Raw genomic sequence first — 26,248 nt, 5'->3', positions numbered from 1 at the left:
CAGAGTTCATCCGTGGGGAAACAGGGGTCGAGGGTCTTAAGATAGGGGGAAAATCCCATAAACTGACACTATTCGCGGACAATGTCCTCCTTACCCTGACGAAGCCAGCTAGTTCCCTGCCCATTGTCTACGACATCCTAGATAAATTCTCCAAGATCTCGGGCTATAAAATTAATGTGGATAAATGCGAGGCCCTCCCCATAGCAATCCCTAAGCCCACTATCAAACTACTGGAGATTAATTTTGATTTTTCCTGGGTACACGAACATGTGAAATATTTGGGGGTCAAGCTGACACCAGAATTTGATAAACTCTACCAAGCTAATTACCTTCCTTTATACAAAACTATAAAACATGATATCACAAGATGGCAACAGCATGGCTTTTCGTGGTATGGGCGATTATCATCGATCAAAATGAATATTCTACCCAGACTCCTTTACCTCTTTAGAACATTGCCAATTGAGGTCCCCAACAAAGATTTAGATACTATCCAATCCAAACTAATTTCTTATCTAAGAGGAGGTAAACATGCCAGAATACCCGAAATCATACTCACGAGACATAGACAGTTGGGGGGAGTGGGCCTCCCTAATTTAAGAGACTACTACCAGGCTGCCAGACTAACCCAGACAGCGACATTAGGGAGACAGAACTGTGATATTGTATGGCCTGCTTTAGAAGCCGCCATGAGGGGACTTAGCTCACCAGAAGACATATTGTGGAGGAGAGAGTCACTGACGACCACAAAAGGTTTTAAACCACGCACTTTATTGATCTCTTGCCGACAATGGCATAAATCAATATACTCTCACAAGTTGATATCACAATATACTCTCGAAAAACCATTAAAATATATAATCTCAGGAGACTGCCATATACATATAGACAAATGGGAGAACAAAGGCCTATACAGGGTGGCGGATTTCCTACAACAAGGCTCTATGGTCACATTCACACAACTGCAGGGAAGGTTGGAACCATGTTCCTTACAGTGGTTTGTGTACTTGCAGATTTCCTCAGCTGTCCACTCTTACACCCACGATAGGAGGGAAAATCACTCCACAACACTTGGGAAGCAGTGTAGTGCACATCACAGACCCAAACAAGCTATCTCACACGCGATACAATCAGCCAAAACAAAATATAGACCACCCATCATTAATAGGTGGGAGAGAGACTTGAATATAGATATAACAGAGGATTGGTACACCCTGACATCTGAGACAAGTAGGGGTTTGTTGAGCGCAGATCTCAGAGAAAATAGCTTGAAATCAGTGTTTCGTTGGTACTATCTCCGGAGAGAGTAGCACACTCTGTTAAGGGGAACTCCAATCTCTGTTATAGAGGGTGTAAGACCAAAGGTACATACATACATATGTGGTGGGAATGTCCCAAGGTTAAAAACATATGGGATCAGACCTCAGACCTCTTGTCTAACCTAATTGGAGACCGAATAATCATCAGTGCCTCTCAGGCTTTATTAAATACTAGGACCCAAGGATACAATTCCCACATAAATACTTTTCTCAGAATAATCTTCACTACAGTTAGGACCACAATAGCCAAACACTGGAAGACAGGAGTACCGACATGGTCGGAGATTACCAACAAATTGGCTGGTGTGTACGCTATGCATGAGACAGCTGCCCACTTACAAAATAAGATGGACACTTTTGGGAAAATCTGGTTCTACTGGATAATGGGGGGAGCTGATAGGAATTCCTGCTAATCTACACAATAGAGAGAGGCTGAGAAGGAGCAACAGACATAAAGTATAGCACAAATAAAGACATGACTGAGATGACCAGAGACATGAGGTCGAAAATTAAGCACATAGCATTCTGACAGGTTTATTTTTATTAATGTTAAAATTACATATGCTTTTATTTTTGTTATTTTTGTTATTTTTGTATACTTTTGCCTTATTTTTGTACTGTTTTTCAAAAAAGAAAAGAAATGTGCAACTGGACTGCCGAGGACCCGACAGCGGACTGGGTCCCTTACTTTTGTTCAAACCTTTCTATGTCATCACATATTGTTAAACCCGGTGTGGGTTGGGTCATTGGTGGCCTAGATTTGTTCCATGTATATTTATTTTGTTGTGATGTCTTGCACTTAATAAAAACCATTTCAACTAAAGGGATATGAACCCCAATATTTTTCTTTCATGATTCAGATAGATCATACAATTTTAAGCAACTCTCTACTATTATCAATTTTCTTCGTTTTCTTGATATATTTATTTGAAAAGCAGGAATGTAAACTTGGGTAGTGCTTGCTGATTAGTGGCTTAATGTAGCCACCAATTAGCAAGCACTGCCCAGGTACTGAACCACAAATGGGGTTTAGAACCACTGCTGTATCGTATTTGTCTCTGTCATTCTTGACTGTCTTTATTTTACATTCTCATGTTTTTTTTGCTGCTTACTCTAGGTATTGTCATATCAGATCCTTCAGTCCCAGTTGATTGCACGTTGATCCCTTCCCCACCATCTCGTCCAAAGAATCCCATCTTTGAGGATGAGGAGAGATCGAAGGTGAGGTCAAATCACAATCACTTTTCATGGTCATTAAGTAGAATACGCTTTACAGATATTTATTCATTTTTATATTTTGTTTGTTTTTCTTAAAGCTTTTGGCGAAATTGCTAAAAAGTAAGAATCCTGATGACCTACAGGAAGCTAACAAGCTGATTAAGTCCATGGTGAAGGAGGTGAGTGCATAAGGCTGGAAGACCCTTGTTTCCCCAAACACGAGGAGTTGAGTTTTATATACTAGGCTCTTGCATAACCTATGTTCCCTTGATCCATGTCCTTCAAAGGTCCTCCTGGGGGCTTCCCTTGTTCCCATGATTTCTACACAAAATTCTTCTTCTGATCATTCCACGGATCCACTTATTGATTTATTGGTTTGTACGCAAATAATTTTGGTATCCCACCAACCTGCAGGATGAAGTGAGGATGCAAAGAGTAAGCAAACGGACACATACCCTGGAGGAAGTAAATAACAATGTAAAGCTTCTGCAGGAAATGCTGACACATTACAGCAAGGATGAATCCTCAGAAGGTGACAAGGAGCTTTTAAAGGTGAGCGATGATGTGGGATATATTTATTGTTATAAAGTATTATGCAGTAAGACAACATAAAGAGCCTGTGCCAGGGAATGGCTTCATGATATATGTGGGGTTTGTGTCATTTACAGAAGAATAGCTGATGTCAGTATTTATAATAGATTTATGTAGAGTCATAGGCCCTGATGATCAAAGCATTGTGGTAATGGAGATACATCTCTGTGTGATGCTTTTCTGATACTGGCAAAAAATTTAAAAGGAGCATCGCCACCTACATTAAAGATGTAATGTAAATGATCCCTTTTAGTTGTGTACATTGCCTAATTCGTGCATTCGATACACAACCGAATATAATAACGCAGCCTACACAGATTAAAAGAATAACAAAAGAATGTATTATTTACATTTTTTAATGCATTTGTTAATTTGTTATTCTCTTAATTCATTAACCCCTAATATTGCGATGGGGGTTCTGGCTGTTTAATAGTGTAGTGGGATTATATTGACATGGGGGTTGTGGCTGTTTAGAGGTTAACAATCAAGTGGGGTTATATTGCGATGGGGGTTGTGGTGGATTAGTGGTTAAAGTGAAGGTCCATTTTGATGAATTAGTGCCCAGTTTTTAATAAACCTATTAAAAACAAGGGCACTTTAATTCATCAAAATTTACATTTCACTGTTTTCTTTAAAAACGTACCTTTTTCTCCTGAATGCCGCTCCAGCGATTCCCCCGGCCGTCGGAAGCCTCTGCAGACGTCAGAAATGACGAATCAGGCTTCCTCCATCACAGCTTCCCCCCGGGGGAATCTTGGCCTGATGTAATGCTGTGATTGGAGGAAGCCAAATTCGTCATTTTGGACCCCCAAAGACGGGCGGAGTAAGTGCTGGAGCGGCTGCCAGGATTAAAAGGTAAGTTTTTGAAGAAAACTGTGAAATGTCAATTTTGATGAATTAAAGTGCCCTTGTTTTTAATAGGTTTATTAAAAACCGGGCACTAATTCATCAAAATGGACATTCACTTTAATAGTCTAGTGGGGTTATATTGCGATGGGGGTTCTGGCGGTGTATGGGTTTAATAGTCTAGTGGAGTTATATTGCAAATTCAGATTCTTTTCTGGTAGAGGGCAATTTAGGCTTTTTTAGAAGGCCTATAACAGTCTATCCAAGATATCTGGGTTCTAAACATAGTTTCTCTTGTTAAGTGTATCCAGTCCACGGATCATCCATTACTTGTGGGATATTCTCCTTCCCAACAGGAAGTTGCAAGAGGATCACCCACAGCAGAGCTGCTATATAGCTCCTCCCCTCACTGCCATATCCAGTCATTCTCTTGCAACTCTCAACTAAGATGGAGGTCGTAAGAGGACTGTGGTGTTTTATACTTAGTTTATTTCTTCAATCAAAAGTTTGTTATTTTTAAATGGTACCGGAGTGTACTGTTTATCTCAGGCAGTATTTAGAAGAAGAATCTGCCTGCGTTTTCTATGATCTTAGCAGAAGTAACTAAGATCCTTTGCTGTTCTCACATATTCTGAGGAGTGAGGTAACTTCAGAGGGGGAATAGCGTGCAGGTTTTTCCTGTAATAAGGTATGTGCAGTTAAAATATTTTTCTAGGGATGGAATTTGCTAGAAAATGCTGCTGATACCGAAGTAATGTAAGTAAAGCCTTAAATGCAGTGATAGCGACTGGTATCAGGCTTATTAATAGAGATACATACTCTTATAAAAGTGTATTTTAAAAAGTTTGCTGGCATGTTTAATCGTTTTTTACATATGTTTGGTGATAAAACTTATTGGGGCCTAGTTTTTTCCACATGGCTGGCTTGAATTTTGCCTAGAAACAGTTCCCTGAGGCTTCCCACTGTTGTAATATGAGTGGGAGGGGCCTATTTTGTCGTTTTTTTTGCACAGCAAAAATTACAGACACAGACATCCAGCTTCTTCCTGCATGATCCAGGACTTCTCTGAAGGGCTCAAAAGGCTTCAAAAGTCGTATTGAGGGAGGTAAAAAGCCACAGTAGAGCTGTGGCAGTTGTTGTGACTGTTTAAAAAACGTTTTTGTCATTTGTTATTCCGTTTTTTGTATTAAGGGGTTAATCATCCATTTGCAAGTGGGTGCAATGCTCTGCTAACGTATTACATACACTGTAAAAATTTTGTTAGTGTAACTGCATTTTTTCACTGTTATTTCAAAATTTGGGAAAATTTGTGTTTCTTAAAGGCGCAGTAACGTTTTTTATATTGCTTAAGAGCAATATTCAAGGCTCTTCTAGCTTGGCCTCAGTTAGCAACACTGAGGTTCATCAGATTTCAGTCGGACAACATCACGACTGTGGCTTACATCAACCTTCAAGGGGGAACCAGGAGTTCCCTAGCGATGTTAGAAGTCTCAAAGATAATTCGCTGGGCAGAGTCTCACTCTTGCCACCTGTCAGCGATCCACATCCCAGGCGTGGAGAACTGAGAGGCGGATTTTCTAAGTCGTCAGACTTTTCATCCGGGGGAGTGGGAACTCCATCCGGAGGTGTTTGCTCAACTGGTCCATCGTTGGGGCAAACCAGAACTGGATCTCATGGCGTCTCGCCAAAACGCCAAGCTTCCTTGTTACGGATCCAGGTCCAGGGACCCGGGAGCAACGCTGATAGATGCTCTAGCAGCTCCTTGGTTCTTCAACCTGGCCTATGTGTTTCCACCGTTTCCTCTGCTCCCTCGACTGATTGCCAAAATCAAACAGGAGAGAGCATCGGTGATTCTGATAGCGCCTGCGTGGCCACGCAGGACCTGGTATGCAGACCTAGTGGACATGTCATCTCTTCCACCATGGACTCTGCCTCTGAGACAGGACCTTCTAATACAAGGTCCTTTCAATCATCCAAATCTAATTTCTCTGAGACTGACTGCATGGAGATTGAACGCTTGATTCTATCAAAGCGTGGCTTCTCCGAGTCAGTCATTGATACCTTAATACAGGCTCGGAAGCCTGTCACCAGGAAAATCTACCATAAGATATGGCGTAAATATCTTTATTGATGTGAATCCAAGAGTTACTCATGGAGTAAGGTTAGGATTCCTAGGATATTGTCCTTTCTCCAAGAGGGTTTGGACAAAGGCTTATCAGCTAGTTCTTTAAAAGGACAGATCTCTGCTTTGTCTATTCTTTTGCACAAGCGTCTGGCAGAAGTTCCAGACGTCCAGGCATTTTGTCAGGCTTTGGTTAGGATTAAGCCTGTGTTTAAAACTGTTGCTCCCCCGTGGAGCTTAAACTTGGTTCTTAAAGTTCTTCAGGGAGTTCCGTTTGAACCCCTTCATTCCATTGATATTAAACTTTTATCTTGGAAAGTTCTGTTTTTGATGGCTATTTCCTCGGCTCGAAGAGTCTCTGAGTTATCTGCCTTACATTGTGATTCTCCTTATCTGATTTTTCATTCAGACAAGGTAGTTCTGCGTACCAAACCTGGGTTTTTACCTAAGGTGGTTTCTAACAGGAATATCAATCAAGAGATTGTTGTTGTTCCATCATTGTGTCCTAATCCTTCTTCAAAGAAGGAACGTCTTTTGCATAATCTGGACGTAGTCCGTGCCTTGAAGTTTTACTTACAGGCTACTAAAGATTTTCGTCAAACATCTGCCCTGTTTGTCGTTTACTCTGGACAGAGGAGAGGTCAAAAAGCTTCGGCAACCTCTCTCTCCTTTTGGCTTCGGAGCATAATACGCTTAGCCTATGAGACTGCTGGACAGCAGCCCGCTGAAAGGATTACAGCTCATTCTACTAGAGCTGTGTCTTCCACCTGGGCCTTTAAAAATGAGGCCTCTGTTGAACAGATTTGCAAGGCTGCGACTTGGTCTTCGCTTCACACCTTTTCAAAATTTTACAAATTTGACACTTTTGCTTCTTCGGAGGCTGTTTTTGGGAGAAAGGTTCTACAGGCAGTGGTTCCTTCCGTTTAAGTTCCTGCCTTGTCCCTCCCATCATCCGTGTACTTTAGCTTTGGTATTGGTATCCCACAAGTAATGGATGATCCGTGGACTGAATACACTTAACAAGAGAAAACATAATTTATGCTTACCTGATAAATTTATTTCTCTTGTAGTGTATCCAGTCCACGGCCCACCCTTTCCTTTTAAGGCAGGTCTAAATTTTAATTAAACTACAGTCACCACTGCACCCTATGGTTTCTCCTTTCTCGTCTTGTTTCGGTCGAATGACTGAATATGGCAGTGAGGGGAGGAGCTATATAGCTACTCTGCTGTGGGTGATCCTCTTGCAACTTCCTGTTGGGAAGGAAAATATCCCACAAGTAATGGATGATCCGTGGACTGGATACACTACAAGAGAAATAAATTTATCAGGTAAGCATAAATTATGTTTTCCCAGGATTACTGAATAATAGGTTACAAATAAAGTCCTTTTCGAAGAAGGTGTCTTTTGTCTCGCATTGCAAAAGAATTTCCAAAGTTTTGGAACAATTCCATGAATTTTATTACATCCTTTTCTCTTGCAAGGTGTATCCAGTCCACGGATTCATCCTTACTTGTGGGATATTCTCATTCCCTACAGGAAGTGGCAAAGAGAGCACACAGCAAAGCTGTCCATATAGCTCCCCCTCTGGCTCCGCCCCCCCAGTCATTCTCTTTGCCCCTCTAACAAGTAGCATCTCCACGGGAGGGTAAAGTGAATGTGGTGTTAGATTTGTAGTTTTTATATCTTCAATCAAAAGTTTGTTATTTTTAAATAGTGCCGGTTTGTACTATTTACTCTCTGTCAGAAAGTGAAGAAGAATTCTGCTGAGAGGAAAATGATTTTAGCATGTTGTAACTAAAATCCACTGCTGTTCCCACACAGGACTGAGGAGTACCAGAAAAACTTCAGTTGGGGGGAACAGTTTGCAGGCTTAACTGCTACAAGGTATGTTCAGTCATATTTTTCTAGTCAAGACTAAAGGGACAGTCTACACCAGAATTTTTATTGTTTTAAAAGATAGATAATCCCTTTATTACCCATTCCCCAGTTTTGCATAACCAACACAGTTATAATAATATACTTTTAACCTCTGTGATTATCTTGTATCTAAGTCTCTGCAAACTGCCCCTTTTTTCAGTTCTTTTGATAGACTTGCAGTCTAGCCAATCAGTGCCTGCTCCCAGATAACGTCACGTGCACGAACACAGTGTTATCTATATGAAATACGTGAACTAACACCCTCTAGTGGTGAAAAACTGTTAAAATGCAATCTGAAAGAGGTGGGCTTCAAGGTCTAAGAAATTAGCATATGAACCTCCTAGGTTAAGCTTTCAACTAAGAATACCAAGAGAACAAAGCAAAATTGGTGATAAAAGTAAATTGGAATATTGTTTAAAATTACATGCTCTATCTGAATCATGAAAGTTTATTTTGGCCTAGACTGTCCCTTTAGTAATGCTAGAAGACTGACAAGAATTCCCATGTGGGAAAGGTAAGCCATATTCTGAGACTCAGTATAGAAGAGAGGCTTAATTAACAGGGCTCAAAGACTGGTGGACACTGTTAAATGGGCAATCGATTATTTTATTGGGAAAATATAAGCATTATTCAAGTTTTTACTACTCTTGAAGCGTTTTATGGGGTTTTATTCCACATGGCAGTATTTTAGACACCTATTTAGGGTTCTGAAGGCCCCACAACTGCGCAGTTCATATTGCAGACAGCTTCATGCAGCTTCACGTGGAGGGTCCAAAGTCTATAGAAGGACTTCATAGAGGCTTATTTTCTTCAAATTAATCCCCCTGGGGCAAGGTAGGGCCACAGCAGATGCTGTGGCACGGTGCTGTAGTTTGCTAACCGGCTGTCAGCTCTAAGTTGCTCCGGTTCGGGCATTAAGGGGTTAATTGGCTTGAAACTTACTGTGCAATTATTTCAAAGCATTAGGATAGTGTGGTAAATTTCAGAAGGATTGGATCATTTTCTATGATTTAGTAAAAAAGTGTGCACTTTTTATTATTTAAAGGCACAGTACCGTTTTTTCTAAAATTGTATATTGCAATATTGGAGTGCTGTCTAAGTCTGTTTAACATGTCCGAGCCTATAGATAGACGTTGCTCTATGTGTTTAGTTGCCGTGGTGGAACCCCCTTTACATTTGTGTTTTAAGTGTGCTAGTGGGTCTAAGCATTTTAAAGATCACAATGTTTCACTTATAAATGTATCCCAAGATGATTCTTTGACAGAAGGTAATGAGGATAGCCCACCTTCCTCTCCCCATGTGTCGACACCAGTTACGCCCGCGCAATCGATGCCTAGTACCTCTAGCTCATTGGCCCCTATTACCTAACAACAATTAGCAGCAGTCATGGATAATTCCCTTGCAGCATTTTTATCCAAACTGACAGTTTTTCCTAAAAAGCGTGATAGCTCAGTTTTGAGAACAGAGTATGAGCAATCAGAAGCTTTGGAGGATTTATCTGTTGTACCCTCACAACACTCTGAAGTGTCGGTGAGGGATGTGCTGTCCGAGGGAGAAATTTCTGACACTGGAAAGGTTTCTCAGCGGGCAGAATCAGATTCCTTAGCGTTTAAATTTAAGCTGGAACACCTCCGCGTGCTGCTTAAGGAGGTATTAGCTACGCTGGATGATTGTGACCCCATGGTGGTCCCTGAGAAATTGTGTAGGCCTGCAACTAACGATTATTTTCATAGTCGATTAATTGGCCGATTATATTTTCGATTAATCGACTAATCGGATAAAAAGAGAATCAATAATAGTTTTCTATGTTTTAAATAAAATCCACATAATGAGTGTTACAAATATAAACTTCAGACTAAAACTTTACATTAACACAACTGTTTCTTCAATTTTTAAGAAGCATAGCACAGTTTTATAATTAAACAAAACAAAACCACAAACTGTTTGAAAAGAGGTAGAACTAGAAAGAGTTAGACTATCACTGTTAATAACATTCTGTTATTCACTCTTTCAGAAACTTTGCATTGAAATGCAAAAATCTCAACATGTCCACATGCTTCAAGCTAAGGCTGGTTCTCTGTTTGCAGCTATATTTCCTGCAGCAGAGAAAAGGCTGTTGAGCTGTGTAAGTAGGGTTTTGCCAATTTCACCAAAGTGGGATATTTATCTTTGTTAGCTCTTCACCAATGCTAAGTGTTTTCTACCTTGGCAAGGGACCTCTCAATAAAGTAACCCTTGACTTCATTCTAACATAAAAATATCTTGAATATCTATATGCAATGGTAAATAACCAGCTATAAGGTAGGGGGAAATATCTAGTCCGCTCTAAAAATAACGAATATATACTTATAAAGGTTGAATCTGGTACCTATCACAATTTATTAAAAATAAAAAAAAACAATAAAAAACTAAATCAAAAGCGCTAAGGACTGTATATCAATAACAGGACAAAGCCTTACACATTTATTTATACAGTACATATAATCAGCAATAGCAAGCAATACGCTAATAATTGTGCAAACAGATAATAGTGCACATCAATTTAAATAACTCCCATCAATCTAGGGGCAAGGTGTAAACAACAAGCTTGGCACTATATCATGAAAAGCATAGTTCCAAATCACCAAATAACAATCCAAATGATGACTATTATATCTGGGTTGCACATAAGCCAGGGGTAGTTGTAAACGTATACTGTCTTGAAAAAGTGAAAAGTAGACGTCTGTAGATGTCCTTTAGGCTAAGGACATAACCATAAAACACAATACCAAGTGCAGGAGTTCATTGGAGTGAAGCAGCTGGTGTTGTGCACAGACCAACTAATTGCAAACCGATTAATCGATTATGAGATTCGTTGACAACTATTTTCATAATCGATTATTATCGATTATGACGATTAGTTGTTGCAGCTCTAAAATTGTGTAAAATGGACAAATATCTAGAAGTCCCTGTATACACTGATGCGTTTCCGATCCCGAAGAGGGTGGCGGATATTTTGGATAGGGAGTGGGAGAGACCAGGTGTACCCTTTGTCCCCCCCCCCCCCCCATCTTTAAGAAAATGTTCCCCATTACTGATCCCAGGCGGGACGCATGGCAGACGGTCCCTAAGGTAGAGGGGGCAGTTTCAACCCTAGCTAAGCGCACAACCATACCAATTGAAGACAGTTGTGCGTTCAAAGATCCTATGGATAAAAAATTAGGTTTACTAAAGAAAATATTTGTTCAACAAGGTTTCCTTCTCCAACCTATTGCCTGCATTATTCCTGTAACTACTGCAGCGGCTTTCTGGTTTGAGGCGCTGGAGGAGTCGCTCAAGACGGAGACCTCATATGACGAAATTATGGATAGAATTAAGGCGTTAAAGCTGGCTAATTCTTTTATCACAGATGCCGCTTTTCAATTAGCTAAGTTAGCGGCGAAAAATTCTGGTTTTGCCATTATGGCGCGCAGAGCGCTTTGGCTTAAATCATGGTCGGCCGATGTGTCGTCTAAGACAAAGTTACTGAATATTCCTTTCAAGGGAAAGACCCTTTTCGGGCCCGAGTTGAAAGAGATTATTTCGGATATCACTGGGGGAAAGGGCCATGCCCTCCCGCAAGATAGGCCTTTTAAGGCTAAAAACAAGGCTAATTTTTGTTCCTTTCGCAACTTCAGGAGCGGTCCGGCTTCAACCTCTGCGACCGCAAAGCAAGAGGGTCACTCTTCACAGCCAAAGGCAACCTGGAACAAAGGTAAACAGGCCAAGAAGCCTGCAGCTGCTACTAAGACAGCATGAAGGGGTAGCCCCCGATCCGGGACCGGATCTGGTAGGGGGCAGACTCTCTCTCTTTGCTCAGGCTTGGGCAAGAGATGTTCCCGATCCCTGGGCATTAGAGATAGTTGCTCAGGGATATCTTCTAGAATTCAAGGACTCTCCTCCAAGGGGAAGGTTCCACATTTCTCGTTTGTCTACGGACACGACAAAGAAAGAGGCGTTCTTACGCTGTGTAGAAGACCTACTCAAGATGGGAGTGATATATCCAGTCCCGATTGCAGAACAAGGACTGGGTTTTTACTCAAACCTATTTGTGGTTCCCAAAAAGGAAGGAACTTTCAGACCAATCCTGGATCTAAAAATTCTAAACAAATTCCTCAGAGTTCCTTCAAGATGGAGACCATTCGGACAATCTTACCAATGATCCAGGAAGGTCAATATATGACTACCGTGGATCTAAAGGATGCGTACCTTCATATTCCTATCCACAAAGATCACCATCAGTTCCTAAGGTTCGCTTTTCTGGACAAGCATTACCAGTTCGTGGCCCTTCCCTTCGGGTTGGCCACCGCTCCAAGAATTTTCACAAAGGTGCTAGGGTCCCTTTTAGCGGTACTAAGACCGCGGGGCATTGCAGTAGCATCCTATCTGGACGACATCTTAATACAGGCGTCGTCTTTTCCCAGAGCCAAGGCTCATACGGATATTGTTCTGGCCTTTCTAAGGTCTCACGGGTGGAAGGTGAACACCGAAAAAAGTTCTCTGTCCCCGCTCACAAGGGTTCCCTTCCTGGGAACATTAATAGACTCGGTAGAAATGAAAATATTTCTGACGGAGGTCAGAAGGTTAAAGCTTCTAAGCACTTGCCGAGCTCTTCATTCAATTCTTCGGCCATCTGTAGCTCAGTGCATGGAGGTAATCGGATTAATGGTAGCAGCAATGAACATAGTCCCTTTTTGCTCAAATTCATCTCAGGCCACTACAATTGTGCATGCTCAAACAGTGGAATGGGGATTACTCAGATTTGTCTCCTCAAATCCATCTGGACCAGGAAACCAGATATTCTCTTCTCTGGTGGTTGTCTCAGGATCACCTGTCTCAGGGAATGTGCTTCCGCAGACCGGAGTGGATCATCGTAACGACCGACGCCAGTCTGTTAGGCTGGGGCGCGGTCTGGGGCTCCCTGAAAGCTCAGGGCCTATGGTCTCGGGAAGAGTCTCTTCTCCCGATAAACATTTTGGAACTGAGAGCGATATTCAATACGCTCCAGGCATGGCCTCAGCTAGCGACGGCCAAGTTCATCAGATTTCAGTCGGACAACATCACGACTGTAGCATACATCAATCATCCGGGAGGAACAAGGAGTTCCTTAGCGATGAAGGAAGTAACCAAAATAATCAGGTGGGCGGAGGATCACTCTTGCCTCCTATCTGCAATTCACATCCCAGGAGTAGACAACTGGGAAGCGGATTTCCTAAGTCGTCAGACTTTTCACCCGGGGGAGTGGGAACTCCATCCGGAGGTATTTGCTCAGCTGACTCAGCTTTGGGGCATTCCAGAGTTGGATCTGATGGCGTCCCGTCAGAACACCAAACTTCCCCTTTACGGGTCCAGGTCCAGGGATCCCAAGGCGGCATTGATAGATGCTCTAGTAGCGCCTTGGTCCTTCAATCTGGCCTATGTCTTTCCACCGTTTCCCCTTCTCCCTCGGCTGGTAGCCAGAATCAAACAGGAGAAGGCCTCGGTAATTCTGATAGCGCCTGCGTGGCCACGCAGGACTTGGTATGCAGACCTAGTGGACATGTCATCTGTTCCACCATGGACACTGCCAATGAGGCAGGATCTTCTAATACAGGATCCTTTCAAGCATCCAAATCTAGTTTCTCTGCAGCTGACTGCTTGGAGATTGAACGCTTAATTCTATCCAAGCGTGGGTTCTCTGAATCAGTCATAGATACTCTGATCCAAGCTAGAAAACCTGTCACCAGGAAAATTTACCATAAGATATGGCGGAAATATCTTTGTTGGTGTGAATCCAAGGGTTACTCGTGGAGTAAGATTAGGATTCCAAGGATATTGTCTTTTCTCCAAGAAGGATTGGAGAAAGGCTTATCAGCTAGTTCCTTAAAGGGACAGATATCAGCTCTGTCGATCCTTTTACACAAGCGTCTGGCAGCAGTACCAGATGTTCAAGCATTTGTACAGGCGTTAGTCAGAATCAAGCCTGTTTATAAACCTGTGGCTCCTCCATGGAGTCTAAATTTAGTTCTTTCAGTTCTTCAAGGGGTTCCGTTTGAACCTTTACATTCCATAGCTATTAAGTTATTATCTTGGAAAGTTTTGTTTTTGGTAGCTATATCTTCTGCTCAAAGAGTTTCAGAATTGTCTGCTTTGCAGTGTAATTCACCCTATCTGGTGTTCCATGCAGATAAGGTAGTTTTACGTACCAAACCTGGTTTTCTTCCTAAGGTTGTTTCTAATAAGAACATTAACCAGGAAATCATTGTTCCTTCTCTGTGTCCTAATCCAGCTTCTAAGAAGGAACGGCTTTTACACAATCTTGATGTGGTTTGTGCTTTAAAATTCTATTTACAAGCAACTAAGGATTTCAGACAAACATCATCTTTGTTTGTTGTCTATTCTGGTAAGAGGAGAGGCCAAAAAGCGACGGCTACCTCTCTTTCTTTCTGGTTGAAAAGCATCATCTGATTGGCTTATGAGACTGCTGGGCAGCAGCCTCCTGAACGAATTACAGCTCATTCCACCAGAGCTGTGGCTTCCACTTGGGCCTTCAAGAATGAGGCTTCTGTTGAATACTTTTTTTGCCAAATTTTACAAATTCGATACTTTTGCTTCTTCGGAGGCTATTTTTGGGAGAAAGGTTTTGCAAGCAGTGGTGCCTTCCGTTTTGGGTCTATTTATTTCAACGTCTAATTTGAAGTATGCCTTCCTTCCTATTTCTAGACCATCTCAAGTATCTAAGATTTGCCTTTTTTGGACAAATATTTTCAGTCTGTGGCTCTTCCATTTTGTCTATCTGCAGCTCCCAGAATTGTTATGAAGGTTCTAGGAACTCTCTTGTCTGTATTAAGAACTCATGTAGCTCAGTGGCTCTATACTTGGATGACATATTGGTTCAGGCTCCATTTTTTCCTTTAACTGTATTTCATACCAACAGTCTACTGTTGTTTCTTCACAGACATGGTTGGATAATTAATTCAAAAGAGTTCTCTATCTCATTAATCAAGTCTCTTTTCTGAGAGTCATTATAGACTCTGACTATGCTGCTTTCTTTAATGGATCAGGGATCAAAGTTAGTCAGTTTGCTCATAACTACACTTCATTTTCAACCCATCTGTAGCTCATTGTATGGAAGTGTTAGGTCTGATGATACGTGTGGCAACTCCCATACAAAACATTGGTTTATTCTGCACATAAGCATCCAATTTTCAAAGCACTGTTATAAATTTTGTAACTATCTTCTAGACAGAACAAATATAGAAATGTTCTGTCTGGTATGTTTGTGGGGGGTATAGCCAAATTCATATTCTGTACTTCCTCAAGCAAGCCTGCTCTTTAACCTCTGCCTTAGATTGTCTCTTAAAACTCCATAAATAATCTAAAATTGTTCCACAGTGTTCAAATACAAAGTCTGTGAGTGCAGTCCAGTATGGTATAATGTAAAGAAAATAAGTTAAAACCGATGTTAAATCCAATATGGTGAAGGACTTACCCTTGCCCTGCTGGACTTGTTGTGCAGCACGGATAACCTATGAAGGAAAGTAGTACAATTTTCTACAGACTTGAGAACGGCATCCGCTGATACGCTTAGATGATACTGATAGACATTAGCTATTTTGAAACAGAGCGCTCTGTTCAACACTAGTGACTGATTGGACTACCCTTCTGCCGATTGGCTGGTGAAGGGTCACGTGATAGTCACGTATCTGGAGACACGGAAGAGAGACACAATAGGGAGACACTGGAGCAGTGTGGTCTGCAAACAAGGTACAAAAGTTTTCCACAGCCAGAACTACGGAGCTAGCATTAGCCTGGAGGCTGTAGAAGATTGTACTATTTTCCATCATAGGCTATCCGTGTGGCAGGGCAAGTCCTTCACCATATTGGATACTCTAAGAGAATACGTTACACTGTTTTTAACTTGCACAGAATGTTGCACTTATTGTCTATTGACTGCATTCACAGACTTTGGATTTGAACTTTAGATTTTTTATGGAGTTTAAAGAAACACTTTGGACTTATATATAACTTAATATATGCATTCTATCGATGGAAATATGTTATTTATACGTAGTAAACGTTTACAATTTTTAACTGTCCTTTTATGTTATATCAGAGTGTGTGCTGCGTATGCTGTGATCACGATTCCTTACAGTCTTTTATTTAAGGCTTTAGATCATTTTATGTAGTGAAGAGTGCATGCTCTACACTCTTCACTACACTGCAATCAGCCTTTATAAAGTATAAGAGTTTTCTGCTACACTAAAAAAAAGTGAATTCAGCATTGTGTTTTTTTTATGTCTACATTTTTCACAAAACTTTCTCTTTTTTACTGTACTATAAATATGTTATTGATTTGTCTCTCAAACTGAACATCCATTTTCCTATTGATATGTATGAAACATATGTGAACTTTTTTGGCAACCCCATTTTTAGAAATCCAGGTTGCTTCTTTAATGTTTCTTTAATAATTCTGTATTTAATTGCTTTCTTCAAGCAGTTGTGCCCAGTACCCAGAATGCATTTTTTTTTTGTTTTATTCCGTCCTCCGACTTTATCTTCCTCAGGAGTTGTACGAGAGATGTGAGACCAAGAGATTGACTTTGTTTAAAATGGCCAGCGAGACAGAAGATAATGATAGCAGCCTGGGTAAGGGAGGATAATTGGAGGTGTGTATGGATTTATATGATGGTGTTTTAAGTAGATCAATTTACATGGGATACAATTTGCTTCAGTTAATGATCTTAGTTTTTTTTTCACTTAAGCTGTCACATAGGCTGCTAAAAATCACATTAACATATACAAATATTTTAATGTACCAATGATGTATCATATATAGTCACTGTCATTTGGATGTATGTACATATGGGTGCATGTGTATAAATAACCTATATCTCTGCATATGGGTGCATGTGTATAAATAACCTATATCTCTGCATATGGGTGCATGTGTATAAATAACCTATATCTCTGCATATGGGTGCATGTGTATAAATAACCTATATCTCTGCATATGGGTGCATGTGTATACATAACCTATATCTCTGCATATGGGTGCATGTGTATACATAACCTATATCTCTGCATATGGGTGCATGTGTATACATAACCTATATCTCTGCATATGGGTGCATGTGTATACATAACCTATATCTCTGCATATGGGTGCATGTGTATACATAACCTATATCTCTGCATATTGGGTGCATGTGTATACATAACCTATATCTCTGCATATGGGTGCATGTGTATACATAACCTATATATCTGCATATGGGTGCATGTGTATAAATAACCTATATCTCTGCATATGGGTGCATGTGTATAAATAACCTATATCTCTGCATATGGGTGCATGTTTATACATAACCTATATCTCTGCATATGGGTGCATGTGTATACATAACCTATATCTCTGCATATTGGGTGCATGTGTATACATAACCTATATCTCTGCATATGGGTGCATGTGTATACATAACCTATATCTCTGCCTATGGGTGCATGTGTATACATAACCTATATCTCTGCATATGGGTGCATGTGTATACATAACCTATATCTCTGCATATGGGTGCATGTGTATACATAACCTATATCTCTGCATATGGGTGCATGTGTATACATAACCTATATCTCTGCATATGGGTGCATGTGTATACATAACCTATATCTCTGCATATGGGTGCATGTGTATACATAACCTATATCTCTGCATATGGGTGCATGTGTATACATAACCTATATCTCTGCATATGGGTGCATGTGTATACATAACCTATATCTCTGCATATGGGTGCATGTGTATACATAACCTTTATCTCTGCATATGGGTGCATGTGTATACATAACCTATATCTCTGCATATGGGTGCATGTGTATACATAACCTATATCTCTGCATATGGGTGCATGTGTATACATAACCTATATCTCTGCATATGGGTGCATGTGTATACATAACCTATATCTCTGCATATGGGTGCATGTGTATACATAACCTTTATCTCTGCATATGGGTGCATGTGTATATATAACCTATATCTCTGCATATGGGTGCATGTTTATACATAACCTATATCTCTGCATATGGGTGCATGTGTATACATAACCTATATCTCTGCCTATGGGTGCATGTGTATACATAACCTATATCTCTGCATATGGGTGCATGTGTATACATAACCTATATCTCTGCATATTGGGTGCATGTGTATACATAACCTATATCTCTGCATATGGGTGCATGTGTATATATAACCTATATCTCTGCATATGGGTGCATGTGTATACATAACCTATATCTCTGCATATGGGTGCATGTGTATACATAACCTATATCTCTGCATATGGGTGCATGTGTATACATAACCTATATCTCTGCATATGGGTGCATGTGTATACTTAACCTATATCTCTGCATATGGGTGCATGTGTATATATAACCTATATCTCTGCATATGGGTGCATGTGTATACATAACCTATATCTCTGCATATGGGTGCATGTGTATACATAACCTATATCTCTGCATATGGGTGCATGTGTATACATAACCTATATCTCTGCATATGGGTGCATGTGTATACATAACCTATATTTCTTTCCTGTAATTAGCAAGAGCCCATGAGCTAGTGACGTATGGGATATACATTCCTACCAGGAGGGGCAAAGTTTCCCAAACCTCAAAATGCCTATAAATACACCCCTCACCACACCCACAAATCAGTTTTACAAACTTTGCCTCCTGTGGAGGTGGTGAAGTAAGTTTGTGCTAGATTCTACGTTGATATGCGCTCTGCAACAGGTTGGAGCCCGGTTTTCCTCTCAGCGTGCAGTGAATGTCAGAGGGATGTGAAGAGAGTATTGCCTATTTGAATTCAATGATCTCCTTCTACCGGGTCTATTTCATAGGTTCTCTGTTATCGGTCGTAGAGATTTATCTCTTACCTCCCTTTTCAGATCGACTATATACTCTTATATATACCATTACCTCTACCGATTCTCGTTTCAGTACTGGTTTGGCTTTCTACTACATGTAGATGAGTGTCCTGGGGTAAGTAAGTCTTATTTTCTGTGACACTCTAAGCTATGGTTGGGCACTTTTTTTATAAAGTTCTAAATATATGTGTTTAAACATTTATTTGCCTTGATTCAGGATGTTCAACGTTCCTTATTTCAGACAGTCAGTTTCATATTTGGGATAATGCATATGAATTAATCATTTTTTCTTACCTTAAAATTTGTCTTTTTTCCTGTGGGCTGTTAGGCTCGCGGGGGCTGAAAATGCTTCATTTTATTGCGTCATTCTTGGCGCGGACTTTCTGGGCGCAAAAATTTTCTTGTCATTTCCGGCGTCATACGTGTCGCCGGAAGTTGCGTCATTTTTTTGACGTTTTTTGCGCCAAAAAATGTCGGTGTTACCGGATGTGGCGCCATTTTTGGCGCCAAAAGCATTTAGGCGCCAAATAATGTGGGCGGCTTTTTTGGCGCTAAAAAATTTGATCGTCGTTGTTTCCACAATATTTAAGTCTCATTATTTATTGCTTCTGGTTGCTAGAAGCTTGTTCATTGTCATTTTTTCCCCATTCCTGAAACTGTCATTTAAGGAATTTGATCAATTTTGCTTTATATGTTGTTTTTTCTATTACATATTGCAAGATGTCTCAGATTGACCCTGAATCAGAAGCCACTTCTGGAAAAACGCTTAACTGAGTTTCAGTTCTACCAAAGCTAAGTTCATTTTAAATGTTATAAATGTTTATCTTTAGCTATGGGTTGTAATAAGTTATTATGATATACTTTTACATGCAGCATCCATTAGTGTTTATGCTTTATATATTTCCATTCTTACATCTTATGTACAAGAAATATTTAGAAGACTTATAAGAAATATTTTTCTGATTCTATTTTAAAGGCTTTGTCTGACTTCATGCCTTCTAATAAAATTTTTAGGTCTTTTTCACTTCTTTTTTAATTATTGAAGTTTCAAATGACCAACAACATACTGATTTATCCTTCTCTGATGATGTTTTTTCTCTTTCAGAAATTTTCTTCATCAGATATTGACACTAACAAATCTACTTTTTTATTATTTTTCTATTAAAGTACATTTGTTCTTTGTTGAAAAGGTGTTGATTATTTTGGATATTAAGGTAACTAGTTCTTTAAGACTAGCTGACACTATTTCTGCCTTTTTATTTCTTCTGTGTTTTCAGAGGTTTTTCTTTCCAATTCCCCATTCTAGGGAATGGAATAGGCTGAGAATTTTCTTTTATTCCTTCTTCAAAGGTTTTAAACTATATTCTTTGCCAGCAGTTAAATTCAATTTGGAGGGTTCTCCAATTTATTGGGGCTATCTCTACTTCTACTAATTATGCTATTGTTTCTATAGCAAAATAGTATTTATTTTTCTTTAGATAGTTGTATCTTATTTATGGAAAATTATTTAGTTTCAGGTTCTTACAGGTTACAGGTTACAGGTTTTCTTGGTCCTGTAATTTATTTGGATATTGCAATTGCTTCATTTTTTCTGTTTACTTTAAGATCAAGTATCAGATTATGATTTATTTTAGCATTGTTAAGGGACAACATTTACTAGACTAGGTGCTGTTGCATTTGTCTTGTTATTTTGCATTTATTGATTATGCAAGTCCACTGTATTGACTGGTCCTTTAAACTGGACTATCATGCTAATAATTTCATTTGTGTATTTTCGCAAATGAGGGTTAATCTATGTTTTTAGCTATTTTAGCTAGAAGAATTTTGTGATTTAAAAAAAAAAAAAAAAAAAATCCATATTTCTTTTGTTCTAAGATAATCAATTATTTGTTTTATAATTGGATTCAATTCTTAACTGTTACTCTGGGCTTCAAGATTGAGTTCTAAGACTAAAACTTTAAGCTTATACTAGTTTGGTTGTTCTTATTAAGGAACGAATTCCTGAGTTCTTTCCCAAGTAACATGTTTTTAATTGGGGTTCGAAATCAGCTCCCTAATATTGCGATGTACATGCCGTATTCCAGCTTGGCTGGTAAGGGGCAGGTTAAGACTTCTTTGAAATTTATTTGGTTCTATTTTGTCCAAATTTCTTTGATTTTATTCCAGTAAGGCTAACACTTTCTTTAAGTGTGTTTCTGTCCTATATATTTTGGATACTGTTGAAGCATGGCTAGGCACCCATGGGGTTCAAGCGCTGCTCAGACCTGGAATCTTCTGGGGTATTTCTTCCAGTTCCTTTTTTAGGAACCGGGTTTGGAGTTTTATTCAAACTATTTTGCCTTTTTATGGTCATTGATAGCATTATTTGTTTTCCTTAGATACAATAAATGCATATTTTCATTTTTCTGTTTTCATTCAGATTATTTTCTGAGGATGCGTAATCTCATATGATTCACTTGCTCTTCAGGACATAGTTAGAGGATCTTTTTTTCGAAAGCTCTTGATCTTTTTTAGGTTTCCAGATAGTTTGTGTCACTGTCTTTGTCTCTATCAGACAAAGGGATAATTCTATTGGGTTCCGTCTGTCGGTACCTTTAGTCTCTATTATTTCCTTTTCTGCTAGAAGAGTTTCTGAAACATGGTTGGAGGATCAATTTACCAAAAAGTTCGTTGATTCCTCAGACAAGGGTAACCTTTTTAGGTTTCCTGATAGATTCAGTGTCCTTGACTCTGTCTCTGACAGACAAGAGACGTCTGAAATTGGTTTCAGCTTGTCGAAACCTTCAATCTCAATCTTTCCCTTCGGTAGCCTTATGCATGGAAATTCTAGGTCTTATGACTGCTGCATTGGACGCGGTCCCCTTTGCTCGTTTTCACATGCTACTTCTTCAGCTCTGTATGCTGAACCAGTGGTGCAGGGATTATACAAAGATATCTCAATTAATATCTTTGAAACCGATTGTATGACACTCTGACGTGGTGGACAGACCACCATTGTTTAGTTAAGGGGGCTTCTTTTTGTTCTTCCAACCTGGACTGTGATTTCAACAGATGCAAGTCTGACAGGTTGGGGAGCTGTTTGGGGGTCTCTGACAGCACAAGGGGTTTGGGAATCTCAGGAGGTGAGATTACCAATCAATATTTTGGAACTCCGTGCAATTTTTAGAGCTCTTCAGTCATGGCCTCTTCTAAAGAGAGAGTCGTTCATTTGTTTTCAGACGGACAATGTCACAACTGTGGCATATGTCAATCATCAAGGAGGGACTCACAGTCCTCTGGCTATGAAAGAAGTATCTCGAATTCTGGTATGGGCAGAATCCAGCTCCTGTCTAATTTCTGCAGTTCATATCCCAGGTATAGACAACTGGGAAGCGGATTATCTCAGTCGCCAAACGTTACATCCGGGCGAATGGTCTCTTCACCCAGAGGTATTTCTTCAGATTGTTCAAATGTGGGGACTTCCAGAAATAGATCTGATGGCTTCTCATCTAAACAAGAAGCTTCCCAGGTATCTGTCCAGATCCAGGGATCCTCAGGCGGAGGCAGTGGATGCATTGTCACTTCCTTGAAGTATCATCCTGCCTATATCTTTCCTCCTCTAGTTCTTCTTCCAAGATTCTAAGGAGTGCTCGTTTGTTCTGCTGGTGGCTCCAGCATGGCCTCACAGGTTTTGGTATGCGGTTCTTGTCCGGATGGCCACTTGCCAACCGTGGACTCTTCCGTTAAGACCAGACCTTCTATCACAAGGTCCTTTTCTTTCATGTAATTAACAAGAGTCCATGAGCTAGTGACGTATGGGATATACATTCCTACCAGGAGGGGCAAAGTTTCCCAAACCTTAAAATGCCTATAAATACACCCCTCACCACACCCACAAATCAGTTTTACAAACTTTGCCTCCAAGGGAGGTGGTGAAGTAAGTTTGTGCTAGATTCTACGTTGATATGCGCTCCGCAGCAAGTTGGAGCCCGGTTTTCCTCTCAGCGTGCAGTGAATGTCAGAGGGATGTGAGGAGAGTATTGCCTATTGAATGCAGTGATCTCCTTCTACGGGATCTATTTCATAGGTTCTCTGTTATCGGTCGTAGAGATTCATCTCTTACCTCCCTTTTCAGATCGACGATATACTCTTATATTTACCATTTCCTCTACTGATTCTCGTTTCAGTACTGGTTTGGCTTTCTACAAACATGTAGATGAGTGTCCTGGGGTAAGTAAGTCTTATTTTCTGTGACACTCTAAGCTATGGTTGGGCACTTTATTTATAAAGTTCTAAATATATGTATTCAAACATTTATTTGCCTTGACTCAGAATGTTCAACTTTCCTTATTTTCAGACAGTCAGTTTCATATTTGGGATTATGCATTGAATTATCATATTTTTCTTACCTCAAAAATTTGACTTTTTTCCCTGTGGGCTGTTAGGCTCGCGGGGGCTGAAAAATGCTTCATTTTATTGCGTCATTCTTGGCGCGGACTTTTTTGGCGCAAAAATTCTTTTCCGTTTCCGGCGTCATACGTGTCGCCGGAAGTTGCGTCATTTTTTGACGTTATTTTGCGCCAAAAATGTCGGCGTTCCGGATGTGGCGTCATTTTTGGCGCCAAAAGCATTTAGGCGCCAAATAATGTGGGCGTCTTATTTGGCGCTAAAAAATATGGGCGTCGCTTTTGTCTCCACATTATTTCAGTCTCATTTTTCATTTGCTTCTGGTTGCTAGAAGCTTGATATTTGGCATTCTTTCCCATTCCTGAAACTGTCTTATAAGGAATTTGATCTATTTTGCTTTATATGTTGTTTTTTCTCTTACATATTGCAAGATGTCTCACGTTGCATCTGAGCCAGAAGATACTACAGGAAAATCACTGCCTGCTGGATCTACCAAAGCTAAGTGTATCTGCTGTAAACTTTTGGTAGCTATTCCTCCAGCTGTTGTTTGTAATAATTGTCATGACAAACTTGTTAAAGCAGATAATATTTCCTTTAGTAATGTACCATTGCCTGTTGCAGTTCCCTCAACATCTAAGGTGCAGAATGTTCCTGATAACATAAGAGATTTTGTTTCTGAATCCATAAAGAAGGCTTTGTCTGTTATTTCTCCTTCTAGTAAACGTAAAAAGTCTTTTAAATCTTCTCTCTCTACAGATGAATTTTTAAATGAACACCATCATTCTGATTCTTTGGACTCTTCTGGTTCAGAGGATTCTATCTCAGAGATTGATGCTGATAAATCTTCATATTTATTTAAGATGGAATTTATTCGCTCTTTACTTAAAGAAGTACTAATTGCTTTAGAAATAGAGGATTCTAGTCCTCTTGATACTAATTCTATACGTTTGGATAAGGTTTTTAAAGCTCCTGCGGTTATTCCAGAAGTTTTTCCTGTTCCTAATGCTATTTCTGCAGTAATTTCCAAAGAATGGGATAAATTGGGTAATTCATTTACTCCTTCTAAACGTTTTAAGCAATTATATCCTGTTCCGCCTGACAGGTTAGAATTTTGGGACAAAATCCCTAAAGTTGATGGGGCTATTTCTACCCTTGCTAAACGTACTACCATTCCTACGTCAGATGGTACTTCGTTTAAGGATCCTTTAGATAGAAAAATTGAATCTTTTCTAAGAAAAGCTTATCTGTGTTCAGGTAATCTTCTTAGACCTGCTATATCATTGGCTGATGTTGCTGCAGCTTCAACTTTTTGGTTGGAAACTCTAGCGCAACAAGTAACAAATCGTGATTCTCATGATATTATTATTCTTCTCCAGCATGCTAATAATTTTATCTGTGATGCCATTTTTGATATTATTAGAGTTGATGTTAGGTTTATGTCTCTGGCTATCTTAGCCAGAAGAGCTTTATGGCTTAAGACTTGGAATGCTGATATGGCTTCTAAATCAACTCTACTTTCCATTTCTTTCCAGGGAAACAAATTATTTGGTTCTCAGTTGGATTCTATTATTTCAACTGTTACTGGTGGGAAAGGAACTTTTTTACCACAGGATAAAAAATCTAAAGGTAAAAACAGGGCTAACAATCGTTTTCGTTCCTTTCGTTTCAACAAAGAACAAAAGCCTGATCCTTCGTCCTCAGGAGCAGTTTCAGTTTGGAAACCATCTCCAATTTGGAATAAATCCAAGCCTGCTAGAAAGGCAAAGCCTGCTTCTAAGTTCACATGAAGGTACGGCCCTCATTCCAGTTCAGCTGGTAGGGGGCAGGTTACGTTTTTTCAAAGAAATTTGGATCAATTCTGTTCACAATCTTTGGATTCAGAACATTGTTTCAGAAGGGTACAGAATTGGTTTCAAGATGAGACCTCCTGCAAAGAGATTTTTTCTTTCCCGTGTCCCAGTAAATCCAGTGAAAGCTCAAGCATTTCTGAATTGTGTTTCAGATCTAGAGTTGGCTGGAGTAATTATGCCAGTTCCAGTTCCGGAACAGGGGATGGGGTTTTATTCAAATCTCTTCATTGTACCAAAGAAGGAGAATTCCTTCAGACCAGTTCTGGATCTAAAATTATTGAATCGTTATGTAAGGATACCAACGTTCAAGATGGTAACTGTAAGGACTATATTGCCTTTTGTTCAGCAAGGGAATTATATGTCCACAATAGATTTACAGGATGCATATCTGCATATTCCGATTCATCCAGATCATTATCAGTTCCTGAGATTCTCTTTTCTAGACAAGCATTACCAATTTGTGGCTCTACCGTTTGGCCTTGCTACAGCTCCAAGAATTTTCACAAAAATTCTCGGTGCCCTTCTGTCTGTAATCAGAGAACAGGGTATTGTGGTATTTCCTTATTTGGACGATATCTTGGTACTTGCTCAGTCTTTACATTTAGCAGAGTCTCATACGAATCGACTTGTGTTGTTTCTTCAAGATCATGGTTGGAGGATCAATTTACCAAAAAGTTCTTTGATTCCTCAAACAAGGGTAACCTTTCTGGGTTTCCAGATAGATTCAGTGTCCATGACTCTGTCTTTAACAGACAAGAGACGTCTAAAATTGATTACAGCTTGTCGAAACCTTCAGTCTCAATCATTCCCTTCGGTAGCCTTATGCATGGAAATTCTAGGTCTTATGACTGCTGCATCGGACGCGATCCCCTTTGCTCGTTTTCACATGCGACCTCTTCAGCTCTGTATGCTGAACCAATGGTGCAGGGATTACACGAAGATATATCAATTAATATCTTTAAAACCGATTGTTCGACACTCTCTAACGTGGTGGACAGATCACCATCGTTTAATTCAGGGGGCTTCTTTTGTTCTTCCGACCTGGACTGTAATTTCAACAG

General features: G+C 39.9%; 1 protein-coding gene across 1 annotated transcript in view; it reads left to right on the top strand.

Annotated features, from left to right (window-relative positions):
• Positions 1-26,248, top strand: part of GGA3 (golgi associated, gamma adaptin ear containing, ARF binding protein 3) — a 173,585-nt gene that overhangs the window by 44,818 nt on the left and 102,519 nt on the right. Inside the window, exons 6-9 of the mRNA XM_053708918.1 lie at positions 2,437-2,540; positions 2,636-2,716; positions 2,952-3,089; positions 16,579-16,660. Of these exons, the coding sequence (XP_053564893.1) occupies positions 2,437-2,540; positions 2,636-2,716; positions 2,952-3,089; positions 16,579-16,660 (405 nt within the window). The remainder of the gene's footprint in view (positions 1-2,436; positions 2,541-2,635; positions 2,717-2,951; positions 3,090-16,578; positions 16,661-26,248) is intronic.

The sequence above is a fragment of the Bombina bombina genome, chromosome 1, assembly GCF_027579735.1.
Source record: "Bombina bombina isolate aBomBom1 chromosome 1, aBomBom1.pri, whole genome shotgun sequence".
NCBI lineage: Eukaryota > Metazoa > Chordata > Amphibia > Anura > Bombinatoridae > Bombina > Bombina bombina.
Note: the sequence above shows the minus strand (reverse complement) of the source record. Positions and strands in the feature narration are given on the sequence as shown.